At 40.8% G+C, this 15,836-nt stretch overlaps 1 protein-coding gene across 5 annotated transcripts in view; it reads right to left on the reverse strand.

Moving 5' to 3' along the window:
* Positions 1–4,710: 4,710 nt before the first annotated feature.
* DEUP1 (deuterosome assembly protein 1) overlaps positions 4,711–15,836 on the reverse strand; it is an 82,177-nt gene continuing 71,051 nt past the window's right edge. For 4 of the 5 annotated variants that reach the window (XM_059186674.1, XM_059186691.1, XM_059186684.1 and 1 more), the window contains 2 exons: positions 14,968–15,082; positions 4,711–5,703 (listed from right to left, as the gene is read on the reverse strand). In XM_059186674.1, the coding sequence (XP_059042657.1) occupies positions 5,527–5,703; positions 14,968–15,082 (292 nt within the window). In that variant the 3' untranslated portion in view covers positions 4,711–5,526. The remainder of the gene's footprint in view (positions 5,704–14,967; positions 15,083–15,836) is intronic. The other variant, XM_059186698.1, reaches the window with a different exon arrangement.

Raw genomic sequence — 15,836 nt, forward strand, 5'->3', positions numbered from 1 at the left:
CTTTCTCTCTTTCTATCCCCCCCCCTACGAATAAATAAATAATATCTTAAAAAAAAAAGAATCCTGTGAGTTGGAGGATTTACACTTTTCAATACCAAAACTTAGTACAAAGCCACAAGAATTAAGACTATGTAGTACAGGCCTAAGGATAGACAATGGGTAGATTCCAAGATAGACCAATGGAACAGAATTAAGAGTCCAGAGTATATATATTCTGTGTGTGTGTGTGTGTGTGTATTTATATTTATATTTACAGTTAACTAAGTTTTCAACAAAAGTACCAAGACAATTTGATGGGGGAAAGAATTTTTTCAACAAATGATTCCGGGACAATGGCAGCCATATTTGAAAAGCTGAATCTGGACTCCTACACCACACAATACAAAAACACTAACTCAAAATAGATCACAAACCTGATGTAAAACTTAAAATTATAAAACTTTCAGAAGAAAATATTTGTGATCTTGGGTTGGGCAAATATTTCTCAGATACAATGCCAAAAGCACAATCCATACAAGAAAAAAAATGAATTGTACTACGTCAAAATAAAAAACTTATGCACTTCAAAAGACACCATTAGGAAAATGAAAAGTAAGCCACAGACTCAGAGAAAATCTATGCAAATCTGATATCTCATAAAGGACTTAAATCCGAACTATATGAAGAATTCTTATCATTCAGTGAGAAGAGAAATAATTATAAGATGGACAAAAGATTTGAATAGACATGTCACGAAAAAATATGGTTAATAAGCCCACAAAAAGATGCTCAATGTGATTAGTCATTAGGGAAATGTAAATCAAAACTAGAATGCGCTTCACACACACTGAAACGACTATAATCAAAGAGAGAGGAACAAGTATGGGAGGGGATATGGAGACTTGGAATGCATCTACATTGCTAGCAGAAATGTAAAATGGTACAGCTACTTATGAAAACAGTTTGACAGTTTCTCTTAGAAGTTAAAAATGAATATACCATGTGACTCAGAAATTCTCCTCCCAGCAATTGGCTCAATGGAAATGAAAACATATCCACACACAGACTGGTAGGTAGATGCTCATAACAGCTTTATTTAGAATAGCCCCGGACTGGAAACAATAAATGTCCATCAACGGGTGAAATGGATAAACAAAATATGGTTTATTTGTACAACCAAATAGCAGGCAGCAAAACAAAAACAAAAACAAAAACAAAAAACTGATGCATGCTAAAATACAAACCACCAAAAATTACTAAATGAGAGAAGGCAGATGCAAACATCGACATATTATATGAATCCATTTGTAGGAAATGTTCAGGTAAATGTCAGAGACAGCAGGTTGGTGGCTGCCTGGGGTTGCACATGAGGAGAGGGGGTGACCGCAGATGGGCACAGAGATCTTTTTGGGGTGAGGGAAATGATCTCAAATTGGGTTGTGGTAGTCATTGCCCAACTTTGTAGATTTAGTGAAGTATCATTGAATTATACCCTTGGAAGTGAGTGAAATTTATGGCACGTAAATTATTTCTTAATAAAACTGCTAGTGATGAAATAGGTTTACTTTATATTATAGTGCCTAGCACATGGCCTTGCATAAATGATGGCATTGTTCTTTGAGGATATATTTTGTTTTCTGAGCTCAGACCTGTTGCCTCAGAGGACGAGGAGGGCAATAAGGACTAACAGCTAGCATTTCCCGAGTACTCTCTGTGTTCCAGACTCTTAACTGTTTTCTGTGTATTACCTCTTTCAACCCTCAACCATTTTTGGACACAGTATTATGACTGATCACAGATAAGGAAATGGAACCTTTCTGGAGGTCAAGGGGCCAAGGTATGGGGAGTCATTTGCCTCCAACAGATCTAAGCTATCCTAACCATCAAGAACCTTTAAGACCTAAGAATTTCTAGTCTGGTCATGGGGCTAGCTAACAGCTCTGGGTACCTCCTCCACTCTACATGTGGCCCTGCTGAAGACTTCCCTGTTTGAAACCTCGTGATTCTGGATTACCTGGCAGTGCTGCTCTGTGATGAGATTGTTGGCCGCCATGACACTAATGGCCCACCTGACTCTGACTCATGTTTATTCTTGTTATAGGACTGACCCCTCTTGACCCATGTTGGAGGACAGTGATGAGTGGCAGCTTCTGAACACTGTCAGGGTGACTTCCGTGACTCGTGCCGATATTCTGGCCTCACCTCTGCCCTGAGAGTTCCCTGGAGGTCATGAAAACCTTCCCTCAGGATTTGCCCTCAGCCAGGACTCAGTAGGCCCATAGTCCATTCACTGTCATCCCTGGGCCACGGGGCAACCTCGTTAGAGGAGGGAAGAACCTTCTATTAGTTTAAATATTTTATCCTTTAGAGTTTAGCTCCTGGTGACACTCTAGGCTACAGAGTTGGAAGTGTCGGGCACCATTTCAGTTGCTAACGGGGCTTTAAGTCCTTGGGCCCAAATCCCTCATACACTTTCTACCATATTGCTCAAGTCCTAGGATTCTCGGGGCTTCATTTGCTCTGACCATGAAGCACCGTGGCTAATGTTCTGTATCAGAGTCCTACTAGACATAGTTGAAACATAAAAAGGAATGTGTACTCAGACAGACAGTCCTGTGTGAGCTGAAGGAATAGTGAAGGTCCCCCTCACATCCATCAGGTTTCAGACAAACTTTTATAGTCTGTACACTCTTGTGCAGCTGACAATTTCATACGTCTTGTGTTTTGTCATTTCCATAAACTGCCTCAAATTTGCTCTATTCGTTTTCTTTGCTGAAGGTATCGCCCTCCCCCACTGCCATATTTGGATTCAATTGTCCCATCAATCACTACTTACCAAATGCCTCCCATGACCAGGACCTGTGCTAGGAGAACAGGGGAGACAGGGTAGCCTAAGAGGACTCTTCTCTTCTAGGATCTTTCGGGCCCATTGGAGAGACAGGAGGCACATAGATGGATAGAAAATTGATATTAGTACAGATGGTGGAATGGGGAAGAGATAACCCCATACCACTGTTGAAATTCTGATTCTAGATTGCTTGGGCCAGGGTAACCGTGGGTGAGGCCTAGCAGGGACCTGGACAAACCCCCTGCCACGGAGGCCCTCTAATGAGGCAGCCTCTAGGATGCTTGGCTCTGGTGGTTCTCCCAGAGTGAGACCTGGCTGGGGCTGCCTCTCGGAGGCTGGTAAGTGGGTGACTCCAAGCTCCACGAAGCCAGAGCAGCTGTCAACAGACAATCCAGACTTGTCTTGACTGACATTGAGGGTTACCTCTGATTATCCAGCAGCCCACCTTCCCTCCCACAAATATGCTGAATTCCCAGGCCAGTTAATATGCTCCTGAGTAACTGAGAAGTTAAAGTATATATTGAAGCTATTATGAGGCAAAAGTTAACTCAGGTCTCACTTCTTCCTTGAGCCAAATTCCAGTGTTAGATGGCCTCCGGGGTCTTTCCCCGGTTTTCTTTCCTTCTCCTCCTTCTGTCGTGTTATAGCTAAATCATGGGCTAACATGGCTTTTGGAGAAGGGAGGAGGCTATAACTGGTATCCTTTGGTCTCTGGAGGGTGGGAGTGGCCAAGGAGGAGCCAGAGAGTGCGGTGGGGGGGGGGGGGGCTTGCTCCTTCCCTGCTCTCAGCAGGCAAACAGAGCTGGCTTGCTTTTTATCTTGATCATATCTATGCTAGGCTTTAGCATTTGATTCCTTTTGAACAATGAATCCCGCTGTTAAGCAAAAAAATACTGAAAACTACTGTTTTAAGAAAGCCCGTATTAAGTGCAATGCTGAACTAGTGATTTAAAAGAAGTTTGCTTAGGGACTTGAAATAATAATCCAGAGGAGCAAATTCCCTGTTAGTCCTGGACGTGCTCCAAGTTCATGCTCTCTTGACTCTGTGAAGTTCTATGAACACTGTAGCTAGATCTTTATTTCAGCACACAGTTTTTAATCATGTCTCCAGCCTGAGAAGAATGAAGTGGCATTCAGATTTAGGGGATTGTAAAGATACATGTATTTAAGCTTTTGCATTGTTTGCATTTGCATTACGGATACAAAGCTTTTAGAATTGTTTCTGGAATGCCCTTTTCCTAACACATACTTTTTTTCTTCCCATCTTCTAAAGATAACACTGAAAAATATTTTGCATCCAGGCTAGAAATTATTAAAAAGTTTTAAAGCGCCATAACTTGTTATTTTTCTCATATAGACTTTTTTGTGTACACTGAAGACTTTGTACCCCTCAGATGTTTTGTCATGAAACAGGGCTTCTGTGGATAAGCCTTGCTCACCATCTGCTTGCTTACAAAAGGTGATAGCTGGGAAGTAGGAAGAGCTGGAGCCAATAATTAAAAGCCAGGCGTCTCTGACTCCCTTGATTACCCTGATTCTAGAAGTTTCTTAACAGCTGGATTCCCAGAAACAAGGATTCTAGCCTTGCTGACTTCACAGGCTTGTTTTGAGTTGGAATGGATATTGCTGTGTGAAGGCTTTCTTCAAATATCAAGAGCTGTACACGGTCCCATCTCCTAAAGGGAACGGGGCTCTGCATTTCTCGCATGACAATGATACTTATCTAGACATCTTGACTTCATCTTTCAGTATGTTGAGATTTAGTCTTTTCGAAGAGAAAAAGAAAACCGTAAAAGCTGTAGGACTTACCTTGAATGACTATAGAGGGATTTTTCATAATCTTTATATAAATGTCATTTTTAAAGAAAGAATGGATTGTCATGTTTACATGCTTGTAACTTGAATTTTATTGTCCACTACCATGCTATTACTGTTGTATACAGATTTGGCATTTATGTTTTCAGTCCACAGAATTTTGTATTCCTTTATTATATTAACAACAGAGGTATTACAGAGAAGAATGTCACAATAGTAATGTTTTATATCTTCTTGATCTTGTTCATGTCCATGAAGTAGTTAACATTAACAGGAAAGCTTTAATCTCTGGCTGGCACATATATGTTAAGTGTGTAAATAGCTTGTTCCATGTCTCATTGTGTTAAAACAGAGACATTACAAGGATGAACGCGAAACCAGTAAAGCTGTACTGTTTTTTTTTTTTTCCTAAAAGAAATTTTAGGATGTTGACATAGCTCAAAATAATGTCTTTTCATTCTTAAAAATCCTCGAGTTTCCAGACCTAGAACAAGTGAGCTGTGCTCGATGCGTTGGTATTTGGAAGGCGGCATTCTCTTTTCCTCATTTTGTGTTATTACAGACGAAATGCGTTTTCAGTATACACGATTCAAGTGGGGGAAAAGCCCCATATTGAATTCCACAATATTCCTTAGACGGGGAAACAAATCTTTTTTGGAGTAGTCAACGTTTATTTTCTCATTACTCTGCAGCCAAACAATTTACTATGTAAATGTAGAAATACAAACAGCTTTATCGAACAAAATATTTTCTAGCTGCCTAACAGAAATGATTTCTTAAGAAAACAGAACAAAATTTCTCAGTTTCATTATTCAGCTTTGTAAATATTTTGCCAGAGCTTTTTTTTCTTGGGGTGGGGGAAGCAAATAAAAGAGTTTAAAAGCTCATACGTGTCTATTTTGTTTTAGCTTGGTGTATTTATTAAGAGTAAATTCTGTATGTCTTTGCAGTTCATCAATATGCGTATTTAGAAGTTTCTCAAATTCTTTTGCTCGTTTCTCTTCCTCCAGAAGGAAATGCTGTGCAGCCAGAGAGGCTGGGAAGACTATATCTGGGGGAGACTAAAGACAGAAAGAAATGTTAGATGAGGAAACACAAAGCCTTCTAAACCTTCCTGTTTCCAGACGCGCTTCATCCCTGGCATGGTCGAAGGGCAACTCTCAGGGAGATAATCCACGCTAAACTCTCCCTGCTTTTGTAATCCAGGGACTGCTCGGGAAATCCTGACGGAACGAAAACATCACAGCACCATTATATTCCAAAGCTCTAGAAACGAATATTACTGTGTCCAACTGCAAAAGCAGGGACAACATGGAACTTGCCTGAAACATACTTGACCAATTTGTCAAACCGAGGTTACTCACCTGAAAATAGGCCACTCCAAAAAGCTAAAATGAATTTATAGTAGACTTGGGCAAGGAAAGCTTAATAGGAAAAAAAAAAAAAAATTAAGGACTAGAGGAAAAAGGGAGCTAACTGCTGTCTGGAGTTGGCCAGGTGGGGAGGGCCGGCAGCATGGTGCATGTTGCCGTAGGAGAAGCTTCCTCGTGGGGAAGGCCCTAGTGCTGGAACGCAGCTCATTTGTCTGATTAGAGCTGACAAAGCCTCAGTCGTGAGCGCCCAGTTACACACTTTGTGGTAATATGGGAGTGTTCATTTGATTCTTTATGACCTGTGAAGTCCTAATTTATACCAAATGACTTAGCAGATCCCACACTAGAGGAGTCTCTGATAGAAAAAAATTGCCTTGTGTAGCCTCTGGTGAGTTTAGTAGGCAAGTTGCATTGAAGGCCCTTAAGATTCTGCAACAAGGCCAGAGAACTCTATACTATTTGTAAAACAGTTCCTGTAATGCTGCTGAGCCCTGGTTGAAGTAGAGCATCTAAGAAGTGGGTAGGATGACTGGATCAAGCTCTGTCCTTAGCCACTCAGTGGAAATTACAGATGGGTCCAATGGTGCGGTCTGCCTTTAGCCAAGGTTAAGTTAGCTAGCTGTTGCTATTGAGTATCTCATCTGCTTGCAACAAAGACCAAAGCTGAGGAATTCCTAACAGGGCAGCATCTCTCAAGGACACCAACAAGCCTCTTGGCAATCAGTTCACACAGGGTCCCTTACACCTTGGAAAGGGCAATGTTTCATCCTTACCAGCACTGACATGTATTCTATGGGTTTGCCTTTCCTGCCCAAAGGGCCTTGGCCTTGACCACTACCTGAGAGCTCACAGACAGACCGATTTACTGATGTGGGATCCTGATTAATACTAAAGGAACCTAATTTGCAGCAGAGCAGTATGTCAGTGGGGCATGACATTGGCATTCATTGGGCTTCCTGCATACAACACCCTCTAGAGGATGCTAGCCTGATAGACTTCTTGAAGGCAGGGCTGGGACATCAGCTGGGAAATTATACCCTGTGAGGATGGGGTACCCTTCTCCGGGATATGGTGTAGACAGTCAACCAATGGCTATTACACACTACTGTGTTTCCAACAGGTAGAACACAGGAATCTGGGAACAGAAGGGAAGATGGAGGAATGGCTCCACTCTCTGTCATTTCTGTTGACCCACTTGGAGAATTTGGACCTTCTGTCTTTGTATCTTGAGTATCGAGGTGGTTGGTCTCAGAGAGGAAAATGCCTCCAACAAGAGACCTATAAGACTCTCACTAAACTTAAAGCACTAGCCACCACCTAGCCACCTTGGGCACCTCATTCCAACAAGATCAGAGGCTCAGAAAAGAGGTACTACCCCAGCAGAGGTACCTGGCCCTAATCACCACAGAGACTACTGCTACATGGGGCACCTGTGCGCTCAGTCCATTAAGCGTCTGCCTTCGGCTCAGGTCATAATCCCGGGGTCCTGGGATTGAGCCCCACATTGGGCTCCCTGCTCAGCAGGGAATCTGCTTCTCCCTCTCCCTCTGCTGCTTCCCCTGCTTGTGGGTATGTGCTCTCTCTCTCTCTCTCTCTTTTTGTCAAATAAGTAATGAAAATGTTAAATAAAAAAGACTATTGCTACATAACAGAGGTTGTAAGGAACATGTCTGATATTCAAATGAGCCACTGAGATTTCTTTTAATACCCTCGTGCCTACTTTTAACTGTTTAAGTAGCCACATCCTGGCAAGGGCATGGGCGTCTAGAATGGGTGAAGAGATGATGACTAGCAGTCAAGTCCTTGAGACCAGTTGCAGCATCAAGGCCTGTATTGTGTTGCACTAACCCTCCTCTTGAGCCTTTCCCAGAAATTACGGCCAGCCAGAAGCTTGGAGAAGCTAGGCCGGAATGGAATGAACAACAGGAAGAGAATATGATCTGAGCGGTTCAAGAGGCAGATGGTAGCAGAAGCTGTTGGTGCCCTATGAGGATTCCCTTCAGTGGGCTAGTACATCCATTCCCCAGCTGCTGGGGGTGTTGGTTCTCTGGACACCTACCCTCAGCTGGGCTGGAGCCTCCTGCCTCATCCAAGAAGTTGCAGTAGCTCCTTCAGCCCATTCCCTCTCCTCCCAGAAGCAAGGACTGATGGACACAAGGCCCGGAACGCCTGACTTCCTGTCACCAAGGAAACCTACTCTGTCATGCAATTCATGCTCCAAGCTCCTGGTGAGACCAGGCCAAGTTAACTTCTTGCTGAGACCTCACCCTTGTTTAGCTTTTCTCCCCGCCCTTAGACTGCTTCCCTGACTCTCCTTCTGTCAAGAATACTACCTTCCGTAAATCACTTTCATAAGAATCTCCATCTCAGATTCTAGGAAACCTGATCTCAGATGGATGACTTCCTAACTTCTGGCTTGAATGATGAGTGGGTGACATCAATACCATTTACTGAGAAAAAATAAAACAGTAAAAGGGGCCCATTAGGGTGAAGGTCTTACTTATTTTCGATTCCCCAGGTTCTAGCACAGATTTGGGCACAGAGTATATTTTAAATATACAAAGTTTTTAATTAATATATGAATGGAGTAAGTGCTTTTGATTTTGAATAATGCTGAATTAGAGGTGACTTGGGACTCAGACAGATTGTCATATAGAAGATGCAATAGGTCATCAGTCCAGATCTCAAAAGATAGGTCTGGATCAGAGATATTTCAAAGTTATAGATAATTAAAGCCCTGAGTCTGATTGAAATCATTCAAGACATGCAAATAAAAAAATCAGTTCAAAAATGGGATCTTGGAAAGAACTTCATTTCAGGCCCCCATCCCATGTTCATGTTCTCGACCTTGTCAGCAATGATAACCGTATTATGTATTAATGGAGATTTTCAGCAACCCGTCTGCTACCTTCCAGCTTAGTCTAGTATCCCCACTTTCTCACGTCACTCATCCCCTTCTAACTCTGCTTATATTCCAGATCCATCCTTACAACCATTCAGAAACTTGTCCCCCATCCTCCCCGCCCCCTGCCCGTATCCTGTCTCTGTCCTAGGGACTGGGTAAAACCCAGGCCTAAATAAACAGCCTGAGCCATGCCTGCATCTGAGGGGCAGGTAGATGGGCAGGTGGGGGTTATATCACTGCAGGGACTGATTCTACTTGAAGTCCATGACCGCAAATGTCAGATGGTTAGTTAACACTGCCTGACTGTCCTACTGCCCTTCCCTGGGATATTCACTTTCTCACTCATTACCTGGTGCCTCCTTCTCAGGAGGGAGCTCCCTCACCTCTCCACGCCCTTTTGCACCTCTAGCCATATTTTAGGCCATACTCAGTTTCAGAGACTCTTACTTCTAGCTCTACTGTGGATTCTATTTCTTCGTATCTTGTTGATGGCTGTTTCTGCAAATAAGCCTTGTTGCTCATGGGTCCCACCTCCTTTGCCATCAGCTTTTCCTCCTCTCTTTCAAGGTTCCCATTGAACCACTAAGTGTTATGGTCTGAGGCTTTGTCTTGGGACAGTTTCCCCATTTATACCCTGCAAAGTATTCTCATCCAGCCCTACAGATTTCAATGCCAGCCACATGCTGATTACTCCCATACTTTGTTTCCAGCTCTGATCTCTTGCTGGAATACCAGAGTCCCATATCCCAACACCTATCTGATATCCCCATCACATGACTAATAAACACATTGAATGCAGGGCCCTGTCTAGAAATCATGGCTTTATCCTCTCACCCCGCTCCTCCCCCTTGTCTTTCATGTCTGCACGTGGCACTAGCATCCACCCGGTGCTCAGGATGCCATCCTAGGAGTCATCTCAGAGTCCCCTCTTTCCCTCACCTCCCAGAGCCAACCCCCTGTCAGTCTGGTGTGTTCTCCACCCCATTTCCCAGATCCCAGATGTTTCTCTCTCTCCACCGTAGCCAAGCCAGCACCATCATCTCTTGCCTTGACTACTGAAATAGCCTGAAAATTGTTCTCCCCGTTCCTACATTTGCCCCTCTATAATTTATTATTAATTTGGCAATCAAAAGGGTCTTCTTAAAAGATATTTTAAAAACAAAACTCAAAGTCCTTCCCTTGGCCTATAGTCTCTACAGATCTTTTCTTCTGAATACTTCTCTGTCCCCATTTCATTCCATCCTCTCTCTCCTCCTAGGTCCAGACTCTTCCACCTACTCCTTGACTGGTTCTCAAACTTAACAAACTTGATCGTGCCTTACGGATCTGCACCAGGGACTCCCTCTGCCTGCAGACCTCCTCCTCCAGATCTTTGGATCATTTGTTGTTGTTGTTGTTGTTGTTAATTTAGGTCTCAACTTAATTTAGGTCCCCTCAGTGTCCCCTCTGCATTTTCCAGGTCATGTAACTGAAAGTAATCTTTCACACTCCTGTTACTTTCTGTCACATCACTGGCTTCTCTTTTTGTCATACAATTTATCACTATTGGATTTTTTTTTTTATATTCCTTTGTTTCCAGTCATTAATTGTCCCCACCCTTTTTTGAGGTAAAATGCACATCAAATAAAACCAAATGAATCACTCAGTGGCCTTTACAATTTACACTCACAATGTTATGGAACAACCATCTCTTTCTGGTTCCAAAATAGTTTTATCCTCCTGACAGGAAACTCAACCCATTAAGCCACTGATCCCCATTCCCCATGCCCCTTGCCGCCCTTGGTAACCACCAATCTGCATCCTGTTTCTATGATTCACCTATTCTCAGCCCTTCATATAGGTGGAATCATAAAATATATGATCTTTGGGACCTATTGCTCTTGCTTAGCCTTGTGTTTTGGGGGTTCATCCAACACATTGTAGTATGTATCACTACTTCACTCCTTTTTATGGCTGAATAGTATTCCACTGTGTCTGGGACACTATTTGTTAATTCATTCATCCATTTTTTGGTGGGGGTGGGGTGGGGCATTCCTCTCTTTTGCCAGACTGTAGACCTGTCTGTCTCATCAAAGATGTGTTTAGAACAGAACCTGCCATACACTTCATGCTTATAATATATGTGTATTTTATGCCTGAATGATGAACATTAATATTTAAGGGAGATGTATAGGAGGCAGAAGCTTGGAAGCAGACTGGGAAAAAGGAATTCGAAAGACAACAGGGAAATTAGTGAAGAATAGGGTCATAGAAGCCAGAGGACATGAGAGTTTTAAGAAAAAAAGAGGAAGAAGAGTTCTTAAAGGCATATTTAATTAGCAGCTAGAAGGTTCCTCATGGTCTTGGAAGGAACAGAATTGACATAGAAATTAAAATGCAGAAGTGTGTGTGGGGGGGAGGAACCACTGGGCCCAGAAGAGTGGACTGGGCTGTGTCTTTCAGGGAACATCACAGATTAAGTTCTCCATGCCCAGACTTAAAACAGTAGAGAATTTTCTTTCCTGGTGACTGTGGAGCTAGGAATTTCCTCAAAGGATTAACACGGAATTTTAGAGACAGAAGAAAGCCTAGTGCTTATTAAGTTAATAAAACAGATGATCTCATATGCTTTCTATGTGCCTAATAGTGCCACACCCTATTTTAGGTGCAGGGGTTACAATGGTAAACAAAGAAAAAATCCCTACTTTCATGGAGCTTAAATTCTAAAGGAGGGAGGCAAACACACAAGCAGATGTAAAATGGTTTATGGTGAAGTGCTATGAACAAAACAAAAACCAGGACAAGGGGTCAGGGAATAAAGAGGGAGGTGCTCTGGTTGGTTGGTTGCCCAGGCCCCTCGGATGAGGTGATAGTTGAGAAGAAACCAATGATCCTACAATGCCAACAACTGCTGACATTAGAACATTTAGCAATTCATCATGTTTGCTTTCCCTGGGATAATGCTTACTTTGGAGTCCTTAAAGGTCCAAATTTTGTTGATACAGAATTTGCTAAATCCCCTTAGTGGTTCCTGTAGCTTAAATCAGGAAATTTATTTCAGTTACTTTGTCGATATGAGATTTTATTCTGTTCAAATAATTCTGGCATTTCAAGGCTTCAAGGGTTAATGGTTTTAAGTCTTCTCTTTCCACCAGAGCTTAAATCTTACTTCCAAAAGAAGGGGATAGATTCCAGAAAAGCAGAAAAATACTCATGGGATAGCCATCCAGTTTAAACATTTTCTGTTGTAGCCAATGTTTATAATTTGTATCCAATATGAGTATACCATGGGGAGGTGCTGAAAAATTACATAATATATTTTGAATACAAGTGAATGCAATTGGTAAGAGTAATACTAGTTACTTTCTGAGGTAAATACTTACTTTAAGAAACCCCGTGAATATTATGTTCAAGAAATTAAATAATAAGGCAGAAAATTTCAGCACAGAACTAGAAAATGTAAAAAAAGAATCAAACGAAAATTCAAGACTTGAAAAATAAAAGACTGAAATCAACCTACCGGAGACCATTTTCTTGAGACAGGGAGAGTGGCTCTTTTATGTATAGAAACCAATGCAGAAAGTCAAGGAAAATGAAGAAACATAAGAATATGAAATTAAGAACATTTTCCCCCTGTTTTATGAGGTCAGCATAATGCTGACAAGGACAGCAAAGGAATATTACAGGCTAATTTCTCTAGTGAACACAAAGCAAAAATTCTAAGCCAATATGAACAGACCAAATACAGTAATCAAGTGGAGTTTATTCCAAAAATTCAAAGTTGGGTTAATAAGAAAAGCAGAGGAGAAAAATTATATGGTTTATAATTCAAAGTTGGGTTAACAAGAAAAGCAGAGGAGAAAAATTATATGGTTTATTTTATTTTTTTTTTCGGTCATTTCAAAAGCAGTAGTAAAAGCATTTGATAAAATTCCATATTAATTCGTGAACAAAGTTCACAATCTAGGAATAAAAGGGAATTTCTATAATCTTTTCAAAGGAATCTATAAAATACCTATAGAAATATCATACATAATGGTGGACTACTGAAAGCTTTCTCTTTTCAACTGTGAATGAGAGAAGGATACTGTCTGTACCACTGCTCCTACTCAACATTTACTGGAGGAGGCCTTAGTATAATAAAGCAAGAAAAAGAGAAAAAAGGTATAAAGATATGAAAGTAGAAAACAAACTGTCATTAGTTTGATTCTGGATACAGAAAATTCAATAGCATCTACAGGAATGGAAAACATGTGCAAATTCAATTGAATATTTTCATGGGAAAAGGGTTTGATAATACTACCTTGCACCATATGCAAAAATTGATTTCTGGTGTAAATGTAAATATGAAAGGTAAAGAGCCAAAGGTTCTAGAAGAAAATATTTTTATAACTTTGGGACAAGCCAAGTTTTAAATAGGATACCAAAAATGTTAACCACAGAAGTTTGAGCGTATTAAAATTAGAAACTTCTGGTTACCAAAAGATGTTATTAAGTGAAGAAACAAGTAAGAGTAGGAGAAGATATCTAAAATTTATATAACCAACAAAGGGCTTATATCCAGAATATAGAAGGAACTCCTACAAATCAATGAGAATAAAGGTGGTCCAACAGGAAGTTGGGAAAGGAAATTGAACAGACATTTTACAAAGGAGAATATAAAAATGGCCGGTAAATATATGAAAAGGAGCTCAGCTTCATTATTCACCAGATATATAACTAAAACCACAATAGGAAGTTACCACACACTGACCAGGAAAACTAAAATTAAAAAGACTAATAATACCAAGTGTTGGAAAGAATATATAACACATAACAGGAACACTCATATACTACTTATTGGGGTATTAACTGGCTCAAACAATTAGGAAAACAGTTTTGCATTCCCTCCTAAAACTGACCTTATGAATATCCCCTGACCTAGCAATTTCACTCTTGGGAATATGCCCAATGGAAATGTGTACACATGTGTGCCAAAAACACATATGAGAATGTGTTTAGCGGTATTATTTGTAATATTCTCAAGCAGGATATAACTCAAATGCATGCCAACAGCAAAATGGATAAATTGTAGTCTTCTCCCACGTAGCATTTATGTACAATGGACTACTATAGCGAAACAAAAATAGATCAACTACAGCCATAGAAAACAATGTGGATGATGGACCTCAGAAGTAATGTTGAGTAAAAGAAGCCAGACATAAAGAACACATATAGTATGATACCATTTACATAAAATTTACAAATGGCCACAACTAATTTGTGACATTGAGAGTCAGGGTGGTGTTTACCTTAGGAGCAAATGGAAGGGGTGACTGGAAGGGAATGCGAGAGGCGCTTCCCGAGTGTCACCAATGTTCTGTTTGTTACTTGCATGCTAATTACACGGATGTTCCCTCTGTGATAACTCATCAAGCTGAACAATTCTGATTGTGAGTATTTCTGTATGTATGTCAGAGTCAATAAAAAGAATTTTTTTTTTTTTTTAAACAGGCATAAAAGGACTCTTGGGTGGCTCAGACGGTTAAGTGTATGCCTCTGGCTCAGGTCATGATCCCAGGGTCCTGGGATCGAGTCCCACATCGGTTCCCACCTCAGCAGAGTCTGTTTCTCCCTCTTTCTCTACCTCTCCCCCTGCTTGTGCTCTCTCTCTCAAATGAATAAATAAAATATCTAAAAAAGAAAAAAATTTAAAAAGAAAAAAAATAAAACAGACATAAAAGATCATTTGTTGCTCTTTAAAATACGCAGATCATTGAGGGCTCATGCAGTGTCAAAGGATGAGTCCTAAGCATTTGAATTTTTAAAAATTTGAATTTTTAAAATTTTAAAATTTTCACCAGTAATTCTGGCCTGCACTCGAGGGTAATAGCCAGAGACAGAAACACTTCATGGAGCATTATGGATCTCTTTTCCTTCTAAGGAAAGGCATGGCCAGATGACTTGCAGACCCACCTCGGAGTCCAATCCGGAGCAACTTTTTTTTTTTTTTTTTTAATGTGTACATCAGTATATAGGTATCAGTGTAAGAGTAATCACTCCCTAAAGGAAAAAAATAAGCCACTCACCAGTGGGAACACTTCGTCGTCACTAACCAGGGGACTTGTCATTTCTTTGGTTTGAAATGGCAAAGGTGGCAGAGGAGGTGTCACACTTCTGTTTGGCTCTCGATCTTGGCTAAGTCTAGAAGAGAAGGATGGTCCTCGTTTACTGCTACACCAAGGACACTGCTTATTCTCGCGGCTAAGGTAGTTTCTCTGATGTCTAAAGGTGGTGGCTGGGCGGGGGGAAGCACAAAAACTTTGGGCTTCTTATCTCGGTATCTCTTTGAAAATCATCTTCCTGATGAGTCATTTCTAATGATTAATAGTGAACCAGAAACTTGGTAATTGTTAAAAATATTCTTCTATTCTTATTCCCTGGATTGCATCCCTTTCTGTGTTTTACTTTTGGGTCTCTTTGCCATTTAATTCAATAACATGATACCCAATTTGGGAAGAATCTAAGAACAGCTCACACTGCTGCCCTTGATGATTCTAAATAATCCTCTTTTTGTATTCTCTATTTCACTTAACCTTGCTAGCTTTCTTAACAGAATTATGCTGCTTTTTTTTTTTTTAATGCTAAACTAAGTCCTTGTACAATAATTCTAATTTCTACAGGGCTTAATAATTTGCAACATTTTGCTGTGCCTGGGTGGCTCAGTCAGTTAGGTGCCTTCAGCTCAGGTCAGGATCCGGGGGTCCTGGGATCGAGTCCTGAGCTGGGCTTTCTGCTCAGCAAGAAGTCTGCTTTCCCCTCTGCCCTCCCTCCTGCTCATGCATTTTCTCTATTTCTCTCAATAAAACCATAAAAAAACATTTTTTCAATTTGTATTATCTCCTAAATTCTTCCACACTTAGTAGTTTTATGACCTTGACCTTGAGCAGGAAATTAT

Source organism: Mustela lutreola, chromosome 1 (genome assembly GCF_030435805.1).
Source record: "Mustela lutreola isolate mMusLut2 chromosome 1, mMusLut2.pri, whole genome shotgun sequence".
Taxonomy (NCBI): Eukaryota; Metazoa; Chordata; class Mammalia; order Carnivora; family Mustelidae; genus Mustela; species Mustela lutreola.